This window comes from Rhodnius prolixus, unplaced genomic scaffold, assembly GCF_049639745.1.
Source record: "Rhodnius prolixus isolate KJV_2025 unplaced genomic scaffold, Rpr scaffold_3, whole genome shotgun sequence".
Classification (NCBI taxonomy): Eukaryota; Metazoa; Arthropoda; class Insecta; order Hemiptera; family Reduviidae; genus Rhodnius; species Rhodnius prolixus.
In genome coordinates this window covers 26108788-26127199 of record NW_027411603.1, presented here as the reverse complement: position 1 = coordinate 26127199, position 18412 = coordinate 26108788, and the positions used below count along the sequence as shown (strand labels likewise).

Sequence of the window (18412 nt, the reverse complement as noted above, 5' to 3'; positions counted from 1 at the left end):
TTTCTTTTTGTAGATTAGTTTACTTGAATCATGAGAGTCGTTTTGACTCCAGATTAGCATTACTCGTAAATATATCGGAGACATTTTGACTCCTGATTGGTAATATAAGTAGATTTTCTGTTATTAACTTGATTCCTGATTACCAATTTGGTCTGCCCACCCAGGGAAATTTACTTCTACTTCAAAACCTCTGCTGCCTTCCTCGCGAGGAATTCTGAGATTTTCCTCTTGATATTTTTGAGTGTCATAAAATTTATATTTCATAGATTATGAAAAACGAAAGCAAGTTACATTCATCTTTATTATTTTTAAGAGCCGAATGTTACAGCAGTATCGTACAAAGGGAACCTGAATAAACTGGGTTGCTGCACTCATCTTTACATAATGATTCAGTGAATCGAAATTCGTGTGCTAATCTTGTAAAACTTGAAGGTAGTCATTGTGTTTCTTTTTTAATATGGTTAACATTTATTGCCTAAATGCTTATGTGATAAATTTACATAATTTTCAAAGAAAGTATCAAGGCACAAAAAAGCCTCTTTCTACAATTGATTTTCTGTCCGAATTGCAGCAAAAACTTGCAGTGAATCGGGTAATTTCTGATCCGTGTCAACAGTGCACAGTAATTGAAAAAAATAGTAAATGTAATTTAAAAAATGTAAAAGTTCCTGACCAGAAGTCAATCCGGGTTCTAGAAAATACTGAAATAGTGCGGTCCTAGTTGAAGTTAATTCCTTCTGCGTGAAATGTTAACGCCGCGCCAAAATTTGTTTTTTCGTTCTAACCCTTTAATGCAAATTTCATTATTTAATTTAAATCAATATATAAATAAAAATAATAATAAACAAATAAAATATGGAGTCAATCTAACTCCACATTGGCAATAACTGACTAAATTCGAGCATTGGCTATTCAACATTAAGTAGCAGTTAGACGACAAGCCTCGCCTGTAAAAAAATAGCCGTGTACTTTACTATTGTACTTAATTAGATAAGAAATTTGAAAGTATAACGTTAGAAAAATTTATGAGAAATAAACGGAAACAAAAGAAAATATTTACTGAAAACGTAATCCCGGTTTTGAGGACCTTGGGTGACCTCAAGGGACCTATTTCCGGAAAATTGATTTACAAAAACCATTTTTTGTCAGTTAAATATTCACATAATTTCATCTATGTACTTAAAAATGTAAAATTATATTTATACCTTGAATCTGTATTTTCCAATTGGTGGTTTTGCGTAGGGGATACCTAAAAATGCAGAAATTTGTCTATTATTTACAGTTTTCAAATAAATCCCTTTAAGTGTACCCTGGCTAATTTCGGCTGTAGGCTGTGGAGTTGAACACGATATAAAACTGAACACTAATAGTATTATAAAAATCTGATCATTCATGTTTAAAGAAATTAATTGTGGATTTAGATTCATTAACTGTCGTTTAACATTTATTCTTGTCTTATATGTAGGCGACGAAGAAATTTGGAGGGAATAGTCTTATATATAGGCGACGAAAAAATTGGGAGGGGATAAGAAATATTAAAATCAATTTACTTTGTTGTCCAATTGGGCTACATTTTTTATTGTTGATAAAACCTCGAACGGCCTCCATTGGAAGCAATTATTAAAACATAGGTCTCACCAGTTTCCTATGTTGAGGGGGAGCTCAAAATTTAGAGGTTACAGGAAAGTAAACGGATAAAATAAAGTTCTAAATTTCCAGATGTGTACCTTTCTACCATCTGACCAAGGTCATCACGTGAAGGTGTACACTACACACTGGTGCCTTGATTAAGGAGGATTTATTTATAACAAATTAACACGTAAAATAAGTAAAAAATTTATCTACAGTATATTTATTTTTATTTTTTAAATAAAAATAGTCGCCACACCCACAGCGATATTTACTCCTTGTCTACAAATACATTACATCATATGAATATTATATTTTATTAATTATATTTAATCATAAGTCGGCGATGGCCCGTATTTTACATAAATAAATACAAGTTAGAACAGATCTTCCTCTTTGAGCATTGAAGCTGCTATTCAGCAATTGGGACCTGCAACAAACAGCAATGCAAAGGAAAGCAAAAATTCCCCTCTCTTAGAACTCTTCTTAACTGAAATATCAATGAAAACTGTTTCAAATAAAGTAAATAGAATGAGTGCCATTAATGACACTTTCAAAGTAAGTCATTCAAACATTTTTCGAAATTATCTGCTGTGTATCGTAGCACGGGTTTGAAGATTTCATCCATCAACAGCGATTTATTAGTTTGATTAGTTGATTAATAAGTTTGGTGTAAAAATTTCAACTTCACTCATGTTTCCGTTTTGCACAACACTTGATCCGAATTAGGTCGGGGATGCAAGATCATATTCCTTCTTTAAAATGGACGCTGTTGCGGATTACAATTTTATAGGGCTTATAGAGGTAGAAGTTATTTTAAATGTTCTTGCTATTTCAATGCTGTACAAACTATTAAAACATTTCTTCACTTATCAATGTACGATCTTTACCCTAATAATGGCAGAAAGAAGATGAATACCAAAAAAGAAAGCACACCAAAAGAAGACCTAGGCTATTCTCTAGCCAGCATTAAACCATATCCCGGGCATGCTTCAAGCAAATAAACATCATTTCGCTGTAATTTACGAATATTACTCGAACTGCGTTATCCAAAGCCCCGTTGGACTCTTAAAAGTTACCCAATGAATCACAAAAGCCACATAAGACAAAAGTCTAGGAAACCCACGGCCCGCGGGCCGCATTTGGTCCGCCTTGAATAATTTTATGGCACGTAAGATCCATCCTAATTTTACAAAATTTGTTTATTATCTCCAAATGGAACGAATTGACTTACAAGGTAATAATGAACTAAAATACATTTTTGAAACATCAGAATCAAAAATAATTTTTTTTAACACTTATATCACAAAAGAAATATTTTCTAATTTGAGAAATCAGGCACAGAAAGTTGTGAGCGCTTTTAGGTCAATTTACACCTCCGAATCGTTTTTTCGAAATGAAATTTACCAAACACAAAATTACACTGTAAACTTTCCGAAAGTATGTACACGTTTTATTAGTACTCTTTTACCTCAACAACTGCATCTTTCTAGCTGTATTTATGAAGGCGACATAAAGTGATAAATGTTTAGGTGCTTTACATTTCGTTCATATTCAGGGCCAACTTCAGCTTTTTGTGAGACCTTGGGCGGCAGAGCCTCAACGGGCACCTTTATTGAGGAAATCAGGTCAATCAGCCAACATTTAAAATTATACAGTAAAAAAAAACGTCCTAAATAAATAGGCCACGCCCCCAGTCGCTATTTTGAAGATTAGCCGTCGTCTCCTTTGGCAGTCATTCTATTTAAAACCATGTACTACCATGTGTTCTGTTGATCCAACTTCTTGACTCCTTTTAATTGCTCCTTCTGGGTTTCTCACTCAAGAGGGGGGGGGGCAAATGCCAAGGACCACAACACTTCCAGGGGCCCGGGTAAGCCGGGTTCTGACGTTGGTCCTGCTGTGTGTACATCCAACTCCGGCCTTATTACGAGGGGCACTATTTATATTTTGAGCCTAATAATAAAAAAGCAGTAATTTGTCATTGAAAATGACTTTATTGTTTTTCAAAATATTCTCCTTTATGATCTATACACTTCTGCATGCGTTCGAAACACTTGTCAAAGCATTTTTTCCATTCCGCTTGAGACACCTCCAAAACATGGTTTTTGAATGAATCAACGGCTTCTTCTGCCGACGAAAATCGTTGTCCACGTAATTTATTCTTGACGTTCGGATACAAAAAGAAGTCATTTGGTGCCAAATCAGGACTGTACGGCGGATGACCCGTTAATTCGATTTTTTGAGTCCTCATTGTCTTGGTGAAGAATGATCCGACGGCGCTTGTTTTTTTTTTTTTTAGCACTACAGCCCGTGAAGAGCCCTGGCCTCTACAGTAATTCTCCTCCATTCCTCTCTCTCTCTCGCCTTTTGGCGCCATCTCCTTACTCCCTGTAGCCGCATATCCTTCTCTATCTCATCCTGCCACCTTCTTCTCGGCCTGCCTACCTTACGTCTGCCTTCGGGTCGGCCCAAGAACAGCTTCTGCACACTTCTCTCATTGACCATTCTCACAACGTGCCCTGCCCAATCCAGCCTTTTCCCCTTCACTTCCCCTACCAGATCCGGTGACGCGTACAGCTGCTGCAGTTCAGAATTTTTTCTAACCTGCCATGTACCATTTATCTGTTTTGCTCCGAAAATCCTCCGTAAAATTTTACGTTCCCATATTCGGAGCATATTACATTCAATTTTGTTTAAAATCCACGTTTCACATGCATAGGTAACAACAGGACGTATAACTGACCTCCTGGGCAAGAGGTAAAACTGCATCCTGGGGGGACAGAACTCAGAGCCATAGTGAAGACAATCTGTCTAGGAGAAGGAAAACTCTGAATTAAAACCAAGGGTAGGTCGGGCTCAGAAAGGTATGGTGAAACCAGCCGACCTAGGAGAGGGAAACTCCGAAATCAAATGACCTGGTCCTCCAGGTTGGGGGTTGAGCGTAGGGTTGACAGCCCTGCCTCGGAAAAAATTACTATTGTTGAGAAGACTACAAGTAATATATCGGATGTGAAAAAGGTACGGACGGCGCTTGTTTGTTTTCCTTATTTCATCGAAGACTTCCGGCAAACAAATGGTTTTGTACCATTCAGAATTGACCGTTCTACGTTCCTCTAAAGACACTGTTGCCACATGACCAGTTTTTCGAAGTGTTTCGAGCGCGAACAACTTTTGTTGGATTTGGTTCATCTTGAAACACCCATACAGTCGACTGCTGTTTAGTTTCCGGCTCATACGCATATATCCATGATTCGTCACCTGTTACAATCTTATACACGTCTTTTGAAGCACCGCCATTGTATTTCTTAAACATTTGTTTGCACCAATCGTCACGAGCATCTTTTTGAGATTTTGCCAGATTAGGTGGGATCCAACGAGAACAAACCTTTTTCACGGCTAAATGATCATGCAATATTTTTATATATGCTGGTGGAACTAATGCCTAAGGTTGCCTCAATCTCACAGTATCACATGACGATCTTGCATTATTAGTTTTTGCACAGCATCAAAGTTTTCTGACGCAACAACTGATTTTGGACGACCTTCACGACTTTCGTCGGTGAGCGAACGACGACCACAATTGAATTCGTTATACCAGCGTTTCACAGTGGCAAAGGATGGGGCTTTATCGCCAAAAGTGGAAGTAAGTTAATCGATGCACTCCTGTCTTGATGAAAGTCGTAATAAATCATTGCACGAAAATTTTCGAGTTAATTCCATTTTTTCGCTGAGACACAATTTTCAAGTGACTGTAAACAACACAAATCGCGCTCAAGTAACAAAACGTTCTGAAGAAGGTTATGGTCAAAAATGTCAAACTTTCAAGAGAAACGTCAGATAGCACCTGACAACACTCAAGTGTTGCCAAGGCTCAAAATATAAGTAGTGCCCTCGTATTAATACCCTGAAGTAGAAATCAAACTACACTGTATGTGCATACCACCGCTGCCTTAATTATTAATACACCGCAACAGATATCCTAATATTTTCAGTAAAACTAGACGAGAGTTACTTATTTTTCCATTAATTTTAGAATCATAACTCAAAATTCAGGCTACTACGATTGTACATTTAACCTCTGGCATATTTAATAGTTCACTGGAGTAGAAATCTCTATCTTTCCGGTTAACTAGAAGAGAATTACTTATTTTTCCTTTTACTTTGCAATCGTATGTTTAAAGTAGGAGTGCCCGGCTTGTACAATCCAATTCACGCCTGAATTTCGAATTACCATTAAAAATAATTCCAAAATAATAAGAAAAAAGTAATTCTGGTCTTTCTTTGAACAAAAGTAATTGATTTCTGCTTCAACTAAAACAAAAGTGTGTTGTACACACAAAGTAGCATTTAATTAGAAGTTACGATTACAGAATTAATGAAAAAATAAGGAATTCCCGTCTAGTTTGACAGAAAATTCTAAGATTTTTGCTTCAATTCATTAATAAGTAAGTAAAAAAAGATTGTACTGTCAGGGTAGCCCGAATTTGAAGTTACGATTGCCAAATTAATAGAAAAATAAGTAATTCTGGTCTAGCTTGAACGGAAAGATTAAGATACTTATACTTATACTCTTGATAACTAAGCCACAAGTAGATTTGCAACCAAGATACCCTGAATTTTAAGTTGTGGTTGCAGATTTAATTGAAAAATAAATAATTCTCGTCTAGTTTGACAGGAAAGATTTCTTTTTTTATTCTTTCTCTTTCTATTGTTCAAAACTGGACGAGAATTCCTACGTTTCCATTAATTTTTCAGACGTATCTTAAAATTCAAGATTACCCTATGAATACAAACTACCTCTGGTTTAGTTATTAATTCAAAATATACTGTTACGGTCATTTCTGTTAAATAAGTAATGTTTGAATCTAATTGTACGTTAGATCTTTATTATTTTGTTTGTATTTTTTTTTGTACCAAGTTGTATGCATTGTTGTTGTGTATATATAATTGATAAGGATAAAACCAACTCCTTTTGTTATGGGTTTAGAACCTATAAAACAGAACCTATAAAAGTAAATAAAAGTTATTAATTCACTGAAACCGAAATCACAATCTTTCGAGCGAATAGACGAGAATTCCTTATTTTTCCATTCATTTTACAATCGTAACTTCAAATACGGTCTACCTTGTGTGTGAAGCCAATGCTCAGTTATTAGTTCAAAGAAGCAAAAATCTCAATTTTTCCGATCAAACCAGACGAAAATTACCTACTTTTCCATTAATTTTGCAATTGTAACAACAAATTGTTGGTTATACAGTGTATACATACCACCTCTGGCTTAGAATGAAGTCGTCTGTGCTAGGAGTGATAGTGCAAGAGATGAAATAAGTTCCTAACGTGTGAATTCACTGACCCAAAATATTCTAATAACAACCCCATTCAATTGCAGCGAGGGTTTCAGTGTAAATGGTACTTTTGTCTTTATCTTAGAATGCATCTTTGAATTCACGAATTCTAAAAACATTAACTACTTATCAAAGGGAAGGGATTAGCTATGAGGTCAGCATACTGGACTCCCACGCGGAGGTCCCGGGTTCGAATCCAGCAGCTGACCCTTAGATTTTCTCTTCCTAGGAGCTTCTTACAGCTCACTGTCCGGTGATGGACAGTGTTGTCTGTAACGAGAGAACACTGTCCGGAGGCCGGCAGTGCACTGGAAAAAGCTCCGGGCGCTAATGACCTCAGCTGTTGATGCGCAAAAAAAAAAAAAAAACTACTTATCAACCTTTGACTAAATTTTCATTTTTCCATTTTAAGGGAGCAAGAATTCCCTTGGAATCAAGCAATGCAATTACTCGTATGTGGGTACATACTCCTTAATGTTTTACAAAGACAATAAGAACTTAAGATCTAGATTCATAGCTGTAAATACAACTCAAAGCCCAGCACTTTATTGTCGATTAACTTTCTAATAATATCTCTTCAGGTTTAAAAAATTTCAATGGTAATCTGGAACGATTAATCTGAAACAAAACATGATCTATAATTAATCTATAAAGTTAATATGAAAAAAAGAAAAATGATCTTTAAGTTAGTAGACAAGTTATCTGTTCCTCTATGTTATGACGTCATAAGTTTACGGTTCACGAATTTAAGCGCTACGTTGTTTACAAAAAAGGTAACATTTTTTGAAAATGCCGTTTTTGCTCATTTTCGGCAACTTTTTTCTCGAAACCTATTAAATCTGGGTTGTTGCAAAAAAATACAGTTATAAAGGAGGGTTTGCCCTTTATTTTAAAGAAAATTTGAGAATTTTATCTTTTACAGAAAAAGAGAAAAAAATTGTCAAAGTTGGGTGTTTTTCAACGTTACGATTTTTCGTGCAGTTTTTGACGATCAACCCGGACAGTTTATCCTATTTATTAAAGGTATTTCAGACAGTTTTATTAATAAAAAATATGCAAAGGTTTTCCGATTTGGGTCGGAATCAACCATGCCAAATTTCCACCTCAATCCGGCGTTCATTATTTCAGGGCTCAAATTAGTTACATAACACATTGAAAAATGGAATCTGGAACTCGGTTGATGATTAGATAATTTTTAATTAACAAAATGAAACAATTATTTATTTGGTGATAAATTACTTACAACTTGGTTTTTCTGTAGGCAGTGCATTGTAGGATTTTATTTCAATGACCGTGTATAATGAATAAACCAAAGCTCCTAAATAGTTTGATAACGAAGCAGTATATAAAAATTTATTCCATCCCACAATATCAGCCTGAAATAATTTTTATTTATTTGAAAGTTAAACAAGGATTACCAACTTATAGAAGCAGATAGAATTCATCAACGCGTGTTTTCATCTTATTTGCAAAGAAAATTTGTTTTAATCAATTAAACTTTAATTTCTAATTTCCAATGTGTCTGAATCTTAGGGTATCAACGTGTTCCAAGTCGGTAGCAAGTAGCAAGAAACGTTAAAGAGTTAATTTAGAAACCAATTTAGTTTAGTCAGATTGAGAAGATATATTGCAGGCGGTATGTTCGTCCCATTTGATTCATGTTCTCAGATTGTTATGAATATAGACATAATTCGTTTGAAAATACTGGTATTGAAAGGTAACATTCCGTTCCAACCAAATTTTTATTTTGGGTGCATCGACTTCCTTGGTCATCAGCGCAGAGAGTTATCTAGAGAGTGAATGATAACTTTGTTATAAGCGGAACTAGGAAGGAGCTGGAGGCTAAGCTCCACAAACTTAACAAAATTGATTTTATTGTTGAGATTTCATTTCTTCAACAAAAAGTAAGTATACCTTAACAAAAACTTACAGTTTAAAATGTTAAGTATAAGGGTTGATTAAACGCCAAAAGGTACACAAATCAGCGAGTACCCAACATTTCATTAATACTTCATTAATATTTAAGTAATTCTACTGCATTAATTCTACTTATTAATTTTCATTAATAAGTTATTTTTTAGAATTTATTAGATGTCACAGACCCTTATGCTGGCCATTTTCGTCTACAAAATATATGTTCAAGTAGCACTGTAGATTGTCTGTAATATCTAGTTATTTATAATAATCAAACTATTAATTACAGATTAAAAAGAAAAACGTTATAAAAAATAAAATAAAAATATGAGGCTAAAAAATTCAAAACCTTTTTTAGAAAATGCTTACACCAACAAACATCAATGATTTTGTTTATTTTATTTATTTATTTTTATTTCTTAAATAAAAATCGTCGGTTTAAGTTCATTCTTCGATTAAAGCAATTGTTATTTTATGTAGTAGTCAAACGTTTATAATAATAGGTAATAATTATCTGGCTTTATCGCAAATAATATAGTTTTCTTCAATTACATTCTCCATCTAGGTGTTCTTCCCACAATGTTGTATATATGTAATATAAAGTAAATAAGATATGCATATATTTAGGACAGCTAATTATTCCAGTATTTTACTATAAGTAAAATTAGGGGGACTAAATTAAATTACAATAGAGAAATGAATGATTATTGTTTAATAATCTACTTGTTATTAATTGTGTGTTAATTGTGCTCACGAATATTTCGGTAAGACGAATTCAAGACAGTAGCCTACTCTAACTTTATCTTTACTTTAACATGCATGTACGTATATGTGATTTATCATAATTATAACAAAAAAATAATATAAATGAAGTGGCCAGCATAAGGGTCTGTGATATCTAATAAATTCTAAAAAATAACTTATTAATGAAAATTAATGCAGTAGAATTACTTAAATATTAATGAAGTATTAATGAAATGTTGGGTACTCGCTGATTTGTGTACCTTTTGGCGTTTAATCAACCCTTATACTTAACATTTTAAACTGTAAGTTTTTGTTAAGGAGATTTTTATACCTTTTGGATAGATTTTCCTTTTTGTCTATTTTACAAAGTTACATATCTGCTTTACAGATTTTTTTAAAATTTGGAATAAGCAATTCTATCATTATAACCTGATAAGGTGTTAACTACCACTGGAGAGATCTTTTTAAAGAATGATTGTAGTTGCGGCTCCCAAACCATCCTCAATAACAATTTTTTTTGAGAAAGCGTTTTGAATAACATAGGAAGGTATTTGTACGTAAATAGCAAAATTAAACTGCGATTTCAGTACTTCCTTTTAAGAGGAGTAAGAAAAATAAACTAGGATTGCAGTACTTCTCCCTAAAAGGCAAAGAGGCAAAGATTTTTTAATCGAACAATTCATTGATTTGAATCTGTTCACTCATTGATAATTTAAACGATTGCAGTACTTCCTCTTAGTAGGAGCAAGAGAATCAGCAACGTAGAGGAGCTTTAACCACTTATTCGAGCTGAATTTTATCAAAATCGGACTAAGCGTTATAGTAATATTGGTAATAATAGTTTTAGAAAGGGCCTTATTTGGGTGGGGCAATCTCCCCTCCTTATGAGGCACGGTGCCGAGACTTTTAAAGTGCAAATCTGTACCGGACAGTTTTAATTTCGATTCGAATGACACTTCATTCTTAAAAATCGGTTCACGTGTCGATAATTTGAAACGATTGCTATACTTCCCCTTAACAAGTGTAAGAGCTGATCGCCGCTTTAATGTTACGTAGGGGAGCCCTAACCCTATCATCCTACCAAATTTTATCAAAATCGGGCCAAGATTTACAGAGTAATTAGTAATAATAATTTTGGAGGGGGCCTTACATAAAGGGGGCTAACTCCTCTCCCATTCGATGTACAGCGTCGGGACCCCCAAAAGGCACATCTACATAAAATTTTGAACCGAATGACACCTCATTCATGAAAATCGGTTCACGCGTTTAGGCGCTACGTTGTTTACAAAAAAGGTAACAACAAGAAGAAGAACAACAAGAAGAACAAGAACAAGACCATTTTTTGAAAAAGCCGTTTTTGCTCATTTTCGGCAACTTTTTTCTCGAAACCTATTAGATCTGGGTGGTTGCAAAAAAATTACAGTTATAAAGGAGGGTTTGGAGTAAGATTTAAAGAAAATTTGGGAATTTTATATTTATAGAAAAAGAGAAAAAAATTGTCAAATTTGGGTGTTTTTCAACGTTACGCTTTTTCGTGCAGTTTTTGATGGTCAACCCTTATACAACTGTCCTACCGGACAGTTTTAATAACTGCTCATTTTAGAACACAATGCCAAGACGCTCCATCTGTTTACTAACTTCCTACACTTGACGTTACCTAATTTACTGAATAATTAAACCACGTGGAACAATTGTAAAAAAAAAATACACCATGAATTAAAACTGTCCGGTAGGACAGTTGTATAAGGATTGATCGTCAAAAAGTGCACGAAAAAGCGTAACGTTAAAAAACACCCAAATTTGACAATTTTTTTCTCTTTTTCTATAAAAGATAAAATTCCCAAATTTTCTTTAAAATATAGGGCAAACCCTCCTTTATAACTGAAATTTTTTTGCAACCCCCCAGACCTAATAGATTTCGAGAAAAAAGTTGCCGAAAATGAGCAAAAACGGCATTTTCAGAAATTCTTCTTCTTCTTCTTCTTCTTGTTGTTACCTTTTTTGTAAACTACGTAGCGCCTAAACGCGAGAACCGATTTTCATGAATGAGGTGTCATTCGATTCGGAATTTTATGTAGATGTGCCTTTTGGGGGTCTCGACGCTGTACATCGAATGGGAGAGGAGTTAGCCCCCTTTATGTAAGGCCCCCTCCAAAATTATTATTACTAATAACTCTGTAAATCTTGACCCGATTTTGATAGAATTTGGTAGGATGATAGAGTTAGGGCTCCCCTACGTAACATTAAAGCGGCGATCTGCTCTTACACTAGTTAAGGGGAAGTATAGCAATCGTTTCAAATTATCGACAAGTTAACTGATTTTCATGAATGAAGTGTCATTCGAATCGAAATTTTGTACAGATTTGCACTTTAAAAGTCTCGTCGCTACGCCTCATATGGAGGGGAGTTTGCCCCACCCAAGTAAGGCCGTTTCTAAAACTATTATTACCAATATTTCTATAACGCTTTGTCCGATTTTGATAAAATTTAGCACGAAGAAGTGATTAAAGCTCCTCTACATGGCTGTGAAGTGTCATCATGCTCTTACACCTACTAAGAGGAAGTACTGAAATCGTTAAAATTATCAATGGGTGAACCTATTTACATTAATGAATTGTCGTTCGATTCAAAATCTTTGCCTCTTTGCCTTTTAGGGAGAAGTACTGTAATCGCCCGTTTATTTTTCTTACTCCTCTTAAAAGGAAGGTCTGAAATCGCAGTTTAAATTTGCTTTTTACGTACAAATACCTTCCTATTTTATATAAAAAGGCTTTCTCAAAAAAATTGTTATTGAGGATGGTTTGGGGACCGCAACTATAATCATTCTTTAAAAAGATCTCTCCAGTGGTAGTTACGGTTCCTACTTAACACCTTATCAGGTTATAATGTTAGAATTGCTTATTCCAAATTTAAAAAAACAGTAAAGCAGATATGTAACTTAGCAAAATAGACAAAAATGAAAATCTATCCAAAAGGTACAAAAATCTCCTTAACAAAAACTTACAGTTTAAAAAGTTAAGTATAAGGGTTGATTAAACGCCAAAAGGTACACAAATCAGCAAGTACCCAACTTTTCATTCAAGCTTAGTTGATATAATTTAAGTAATTTTGCTGCATTAACTTTTCCTTCACATTTTTTAGAATTTATTAGATGTCACAGAACCTTATGCTGGCCATTTTCATCTACAAAAAATTTGTTCAAGTAGCACTGTAGATTGACTGTAATATCTATTAATCTATAATAATCAAACTATTAATTACAGGTTAAAAAGAAAACGTTATAAAAAATAAAAAAAATTACGAGGCTACAAAATTTAAAAACTTTTTTAAAAAAATGCTTACACCAACATACATCAATGATTTCGATTATTTTATTTTTAATAAAAATCGTCTGTTTAAGTTCATTCTTCGATTAAAGTAATTGTTACTTTATGTAGTAGTCAAACGTTTATAATAATAGGTAATAATTATCTGGCTTTATAGAAAATAATATAGTTTTCTTCAATCACACTCTCAATGTAGCTGTTCTTCTCACAATGTTATATATATGTTATGTAATATAAAATAAATAAGTATTGCATACTTTTAGGACAGCTAATTATTCCAGTATTTTACTGTAAGTAAAATTAAATTACAATTGAGAAATGAATAATTGTTGAATAATCTACTTGTTATTAACTGTGTGTTATTTGTGCTCACGAATATTTCGGTTAGACGAATTCAAGTCTGAAATATTGTTTTAAATCCTCCGTGATTCAAATTTAAACAGTAGCCGACTCTAACTTTGTCTTTTTCTACTTTAACGTGCATGTATAAGATGTGACAACTTCAGAATAAAGGGCATATTAAAGATAAATCAGAAGAATAATAATTATTTGGAATAGAGTTAAAATAAAGTACCTATTTAAAAACGAAGATATAATATACATTTTATCATAAGTATAACCAAATAATATTATGAACGAACAGGCCAGCATAAGGGTCTGTGACATCTAATAAATTCTAAAAAATGTGAAGGAAAAGTTAATGCAGCAAAATTACTTAAATTATATCAACTAAGCTTGAATGAAATGTTGGGTACTTGCTGATTTGTGTACCTTTTGGCGTTTAATCAACCCTTATACTTAACTTTTTAAACTGTAAGTTTTTGTTAAGGATTTAGATTGATATTTTCACCTTACATAATTAAGTAAATAAGTTATTTAAACAAACAGTCAGTGTGACAAAACCCTCGCTGACTTAAAATCTTGATTCACTTCTCCAACATGTATGAAAAAAAAAAAAAATCTAATACCTGATCAACAACAAGCGCTGATCTCAAAAATGGTATCCCGAGGGATACCAAGTTAGAGGCACCAGTACAAATTCCAAACAGAACTGCGCAAAAATTTGGACTGAAATCCAAATGTGTAATATACAAGCCAGCATATACTGTAGTAGCGAACGCGTAGTAACCAGATCCCATCAATTTTGCCAATTCTAGTGACCTTGCCTGTGCTAAAAGTGGTATTATCATGCCAGCTCCCCACATACCTGCGGAAAACCAGGACTTAGTGTAGTAATTTAATATATCGTGACAATTATTTATTATTATTTTTTCTAATTTAAACAGAATACAATTTCTATTGTCAAATTAATGACATTATGAAAATTAAACCTCAATTTATTACAGAACCACAACAATAAATTAAAATTAAAATTCAGTGACATGAGATTTTTTTAATTTTTAAACCTGACTGGATTAAGGGTTCTCCGAGAAACTGGTTCATCAATTTCTTGCAGAACTTGACTTTACATGAATCTGGTGTGTTTTGCAAGATAGAGGTATATTTGTTACGAAGCAAGACTGGGTGTTACAGAAAGTTTGAAGGTGGAAAACTACGTCTCTGTTCGTTTTTATTACAAATAAAAAAATGTATGGCAAATAAAACAATGACAAATATGTATCTAGTGAATAAATGAACTTAATGAATAAATTTAATAACATTAACTTACTGAATATGTCTATTGGTTTCAAACTTTCATTTCCCATAAAAGATATAAGAATTAATAATCAGTTAGGTGTAGAAATATCGACTTCACTATATTTCCGTCTCGCAATAAGTCAGAAGTGTAGACCGAACCGGTTAGAGATATAATAAATCTGCCTACCACGGCAGATAATATGCGCACCTAACCTATCTTTCCTGTACATTAATTGAATTCCAGGCTATCTTGTATTTTTATTCATATAATAATAATAATAATAATTTTTTTTTTTTTTCAACTTACGCTCATTGTGCCGGACTCTTTCGCGGCCTACCGGCTAAAACACCCCCCCCCCCCTATTTTCAGGCCTAGCCTAGATTCACTGTGATGTCAGCATTACATCAGGCTAGGCCTCAATCCTGCCCCTACTCAGGGGACCCTGCTCATACTGTGTTCCATGTCCCTTTTATAAGAGACGAGTACTTCTCTTGCAAAACTAGCCACTAGCGACCAATTAGTCCTGCAAGAGAGCATCGTCTCTACCAGCATCTCTGGAGTCAACTGCCCGATTATATGCTCCAAATCTCTTCTGGGGCGACCCCACTTTTCACACACAAAAAAGGTGTGGTAGGCGTCGTCTCTCACTTCTGGACAATATATGCAGTCTTCTTGTACCTCCTTAACCACCCTCTTGAGGTATGCTCTAAAAATGCCATGCTCTTGAGTCCACTTCTCCGAACGACCGCCTTATCCAGATACTTATATCTTTGATGAGCCTGGCGGTCCATTGGCCACGCGGTTCCTCGTCCCAGGCAGCCTGCCATTCCAGGACGGTTCGGTTACGCTCCTCTCTGGACACGACTTCCCTGTTAACTTCCGGCCTCCTCTCAAAAAGCCTCTTACGCTCTCCATCTAAGAGGGCAATAGGGATAATCCCAGCAATCACCATAATTGCAGGCTCGGATACAGTGCGGTATGCCGAGGCAATCCGCAGTGCACCGAGCCTCTGGACCCTGGATAACCTTTTCCTATACGTCGTTTTATTTAGAGCATCAGCCCACAACTCCGTCCGTCATCATTTATAAACTTATCAATTTCATTGTTTTTACGTTTTTTGTGGAATGTATTCTTTTTCTTTAATAAAACATTATTATTATTATTATGAATAGTAATAATAATAAAAAATAGAAATCCAAAATTCCACAGATCAAAAAATCAAGCCCGTATGGGACCAACTATTAATAATTTTGTTTTTTCAGTTCACAAGCACAACCAAAATTGTCGTATTGTATCAATTTGTTTTTCTTATTACCAACAGACGGCTCACTACTAAGTAAAAGTTAAAGTACTTGCCTATGCATGTAATCACTTTCCGAAGATGTGAACGAGATATGTTTTTTTTGGTAGCCAGTTTATCAACTATAATGCCCAATGGAACCGCAACTAGCACTGAGATGAAGTGTCCGTAGCTTCTTACTCTGCTAATCTAGGATGTGTTTTTTAAGCGTTATTATATACATAATAATAATTACCAATGAAGTGAAACACTTGTTAATAAAATGGATATATCTGATTTGAGAACCTCGTTTACATAATAAGAACTAGCATTTTCATTTAATTATTAACGAATTTTCGTCAATTGTTGATTACAAACCAACCAAATACACTTTAGTCATATACAATTTCATAAAATCCAATAATATTAAACTTTAGACTCACCATCTTCTCCGTAAATACTAAACAATATACCAACAATAAAAACTAATAAAGAATAATAATAAAACCATAACTACAAAAGTAACACACATTGTCCACTATATAAAGTTATCCCATTGATAGCTTAAAAGAGATTAAGAGACTCTTTAAAAGACATAACCTTTGGCTGTTTGCTAAGAACATAAGGCAAAAAATAATAATAAGAATAATAAAATAAAAAATTTCCCTCACTAGAGAGAGAAGAACAAAGTGGCCTTTTTTAAACAAGTGGACCTCAACAAATTATAGAAACTTTCTGTTATGGGCGCCGTGCACAATAACGTGGACTCTGTGTAGTGCGAATACACTTTTTCCTAGACATATCCTGTCCGCGGAAAACCTGAGCTCAGTTAGGATAAAACTTTCGCCTGAAGGGAATATGCCACATTGAGCTCATTTTGTACGTTTTCAAATTGATAGGATGAGTTCCCAGTATCGCTTCTAAATAGTTGTTAGATTAAAAGTGCCGGGCACTGCCAAATCTATGATTTAAAGAAATCAGATTGGCATGTTACTCGATCGCCGAGGATCCAATTTCACTTTTACTTGCGGCTTTTCTCTGCCTTATCCAGTAGTATGGTAACGAACACAATGAATACTCTTCCAGAAATTTTGTCTAGACAGATAACATTCCACAGCTGTCTGCCTTATCCTGTATCTAGGTACCGGCTCCTATCCACCATAAGGCACATGCCTCTGTACTGTTATTATAATTCTTGATTTTCCCAGGCCAGCGGCTATAGCAATGGAAACTAAGTTATTAATAATATTCCTGGTGAACTCGGCCCCTATAACTAATCGGATTATGCGACCGGCGCCACATTGAGCTCGTTCGTTTTCACATTGTCAATTTCCTGTATGTGTTCCCAGTATCGCTTCTAAATAGTTGTTAGATTAAAAGTGCCGGGCACTGCCAAAACTATGATCTAAAGCAAGGATGAGCAACACGCGGCCCGCCAAGCATTTCTAAAATTGAATTTATTTTATCGACTTTCTCCCATCAATATATTGTTATAAAATTAATTATAATAAAATGGTAGTACATACTAAACCGAAATATTTTTTTATGGCGAGTTACTTGTCGACGACGTTTTTAAACATGCAATACGAACGCGCCGCGTCTGCGCGATTTTTTTGTGACGAGATACACACCTTGTCGGTGACTTGTTCAAACATGCAATACGGACGCGATGCGTTTCGTTCGAAGTTTCGTAAATTATTAATAAGAGTTAATCTATGTGCGGCCCGCCAAAAAAAATTTAAATTGGCCCATTGATTAAAAAGGTTGCTCACCCCTGATCTAAAGAAATCAGAATTGCAGCATTCTGCGTTCCGCCTTCCATATGAGAGATCAGTAAAATTGTATGCCTTTTAAGCTTAACAAAGGGATATAATATTGAATGTCAATTGAACCTAGCTGTTTATCTAACGCGGTTTGGAGCTGACGTTAGCGAAGCTTTTGTATCTATCTGTGCATACTTTATTAATCCAATTTGCCATGAAACATTTTTTGAAATGTTGGTAGGTCGCATCATACGTTGTAGCCCCCAACTTTCCAGCAGTATCTGGAATTAATATCCATTTTTTTTCTTTCACATATTTCTGGTATTGAATCTTCGAATAGTTATTATTATTGAAATAAAATTTATATTTGAAGAAATTTTATAATTTTTATAATTAAAACCCAAGTTAATTTTTTTTTTTTAAGTTTATGTCGCTAGTTAATGGCGAAGGCCTAATAGTGACTAATTTTAATTAATTACCGGGCCGAATAATCTGTATCATTATTTCTTTTTTATAGTTAATAAGTGGTTACAAGTTGGGGAGCTCATTCACTTTTATCCCTCTAAGAATTAATAATTTTTTTACTTAAAAGTACTGATACTAATACAAAGAGAAAGTGGAAATTCACGGGAAAGATTCCTTCCGTTATGACTAAGTGTTTACGCGTTTTAGAGGTACACTTTAGATATCAAAGCTGTTGGTTGCTCAACTGTTTCGAGTTGCTAGTTGTACAGCATTCTAATCAGACTGAAAGGCTATAAGTTTAAAA

General features: G+C 34.4%; 1 protein-coding gene and 1 long non-coding RNA gene across 3 annotated transcripts in view; both read right to left on the bottom strand.

Annotated features, from left to right (window-relative positions):
• The window catches only part of LOC141453558 (venom carboxylesterase-6-like), a 47412-nt gene that overhangs the window by 16960 nt on the left and 12040 nt on the right, over nucleotides 1-18412 (bottom strand). The window contains exons 7-8 of one of the 2 annotated variants that reach the window (XM_074126936.1): nucleotides 15958-16090; nucleotides 13931-14169 (exon numbers count right to left, since the gene is read on the bottom strand). In XM_074126936.1, the coding sequence (XP_073983037.1) occupies nucleotides 13931-14169; nucleotides 15958-16090 (372 nt within the window). Of the gene's footprint in view, nucleotides 1-13930; nucleotides 14170-14631; nucleotides 14684-15957; nucleotides 16091-18412 lie in introns of those variants that run through there. The other variant, XM_074126937.1, reaches the window with a different exon arrangement.
• On the bottom strand, nucleotides 1826-7349 carry LOC141453563 (uncharacterized). The gene is made up of 2 exons (XR_012458066.1): nucleotides 6902-7349; nucleotides 1826-2059 (listed from the first exon to the last, which is right to left on the bottom strand). It is a non-coding gene; the product is annotated as an uncharacterized lncRNA (long non-coding RNA).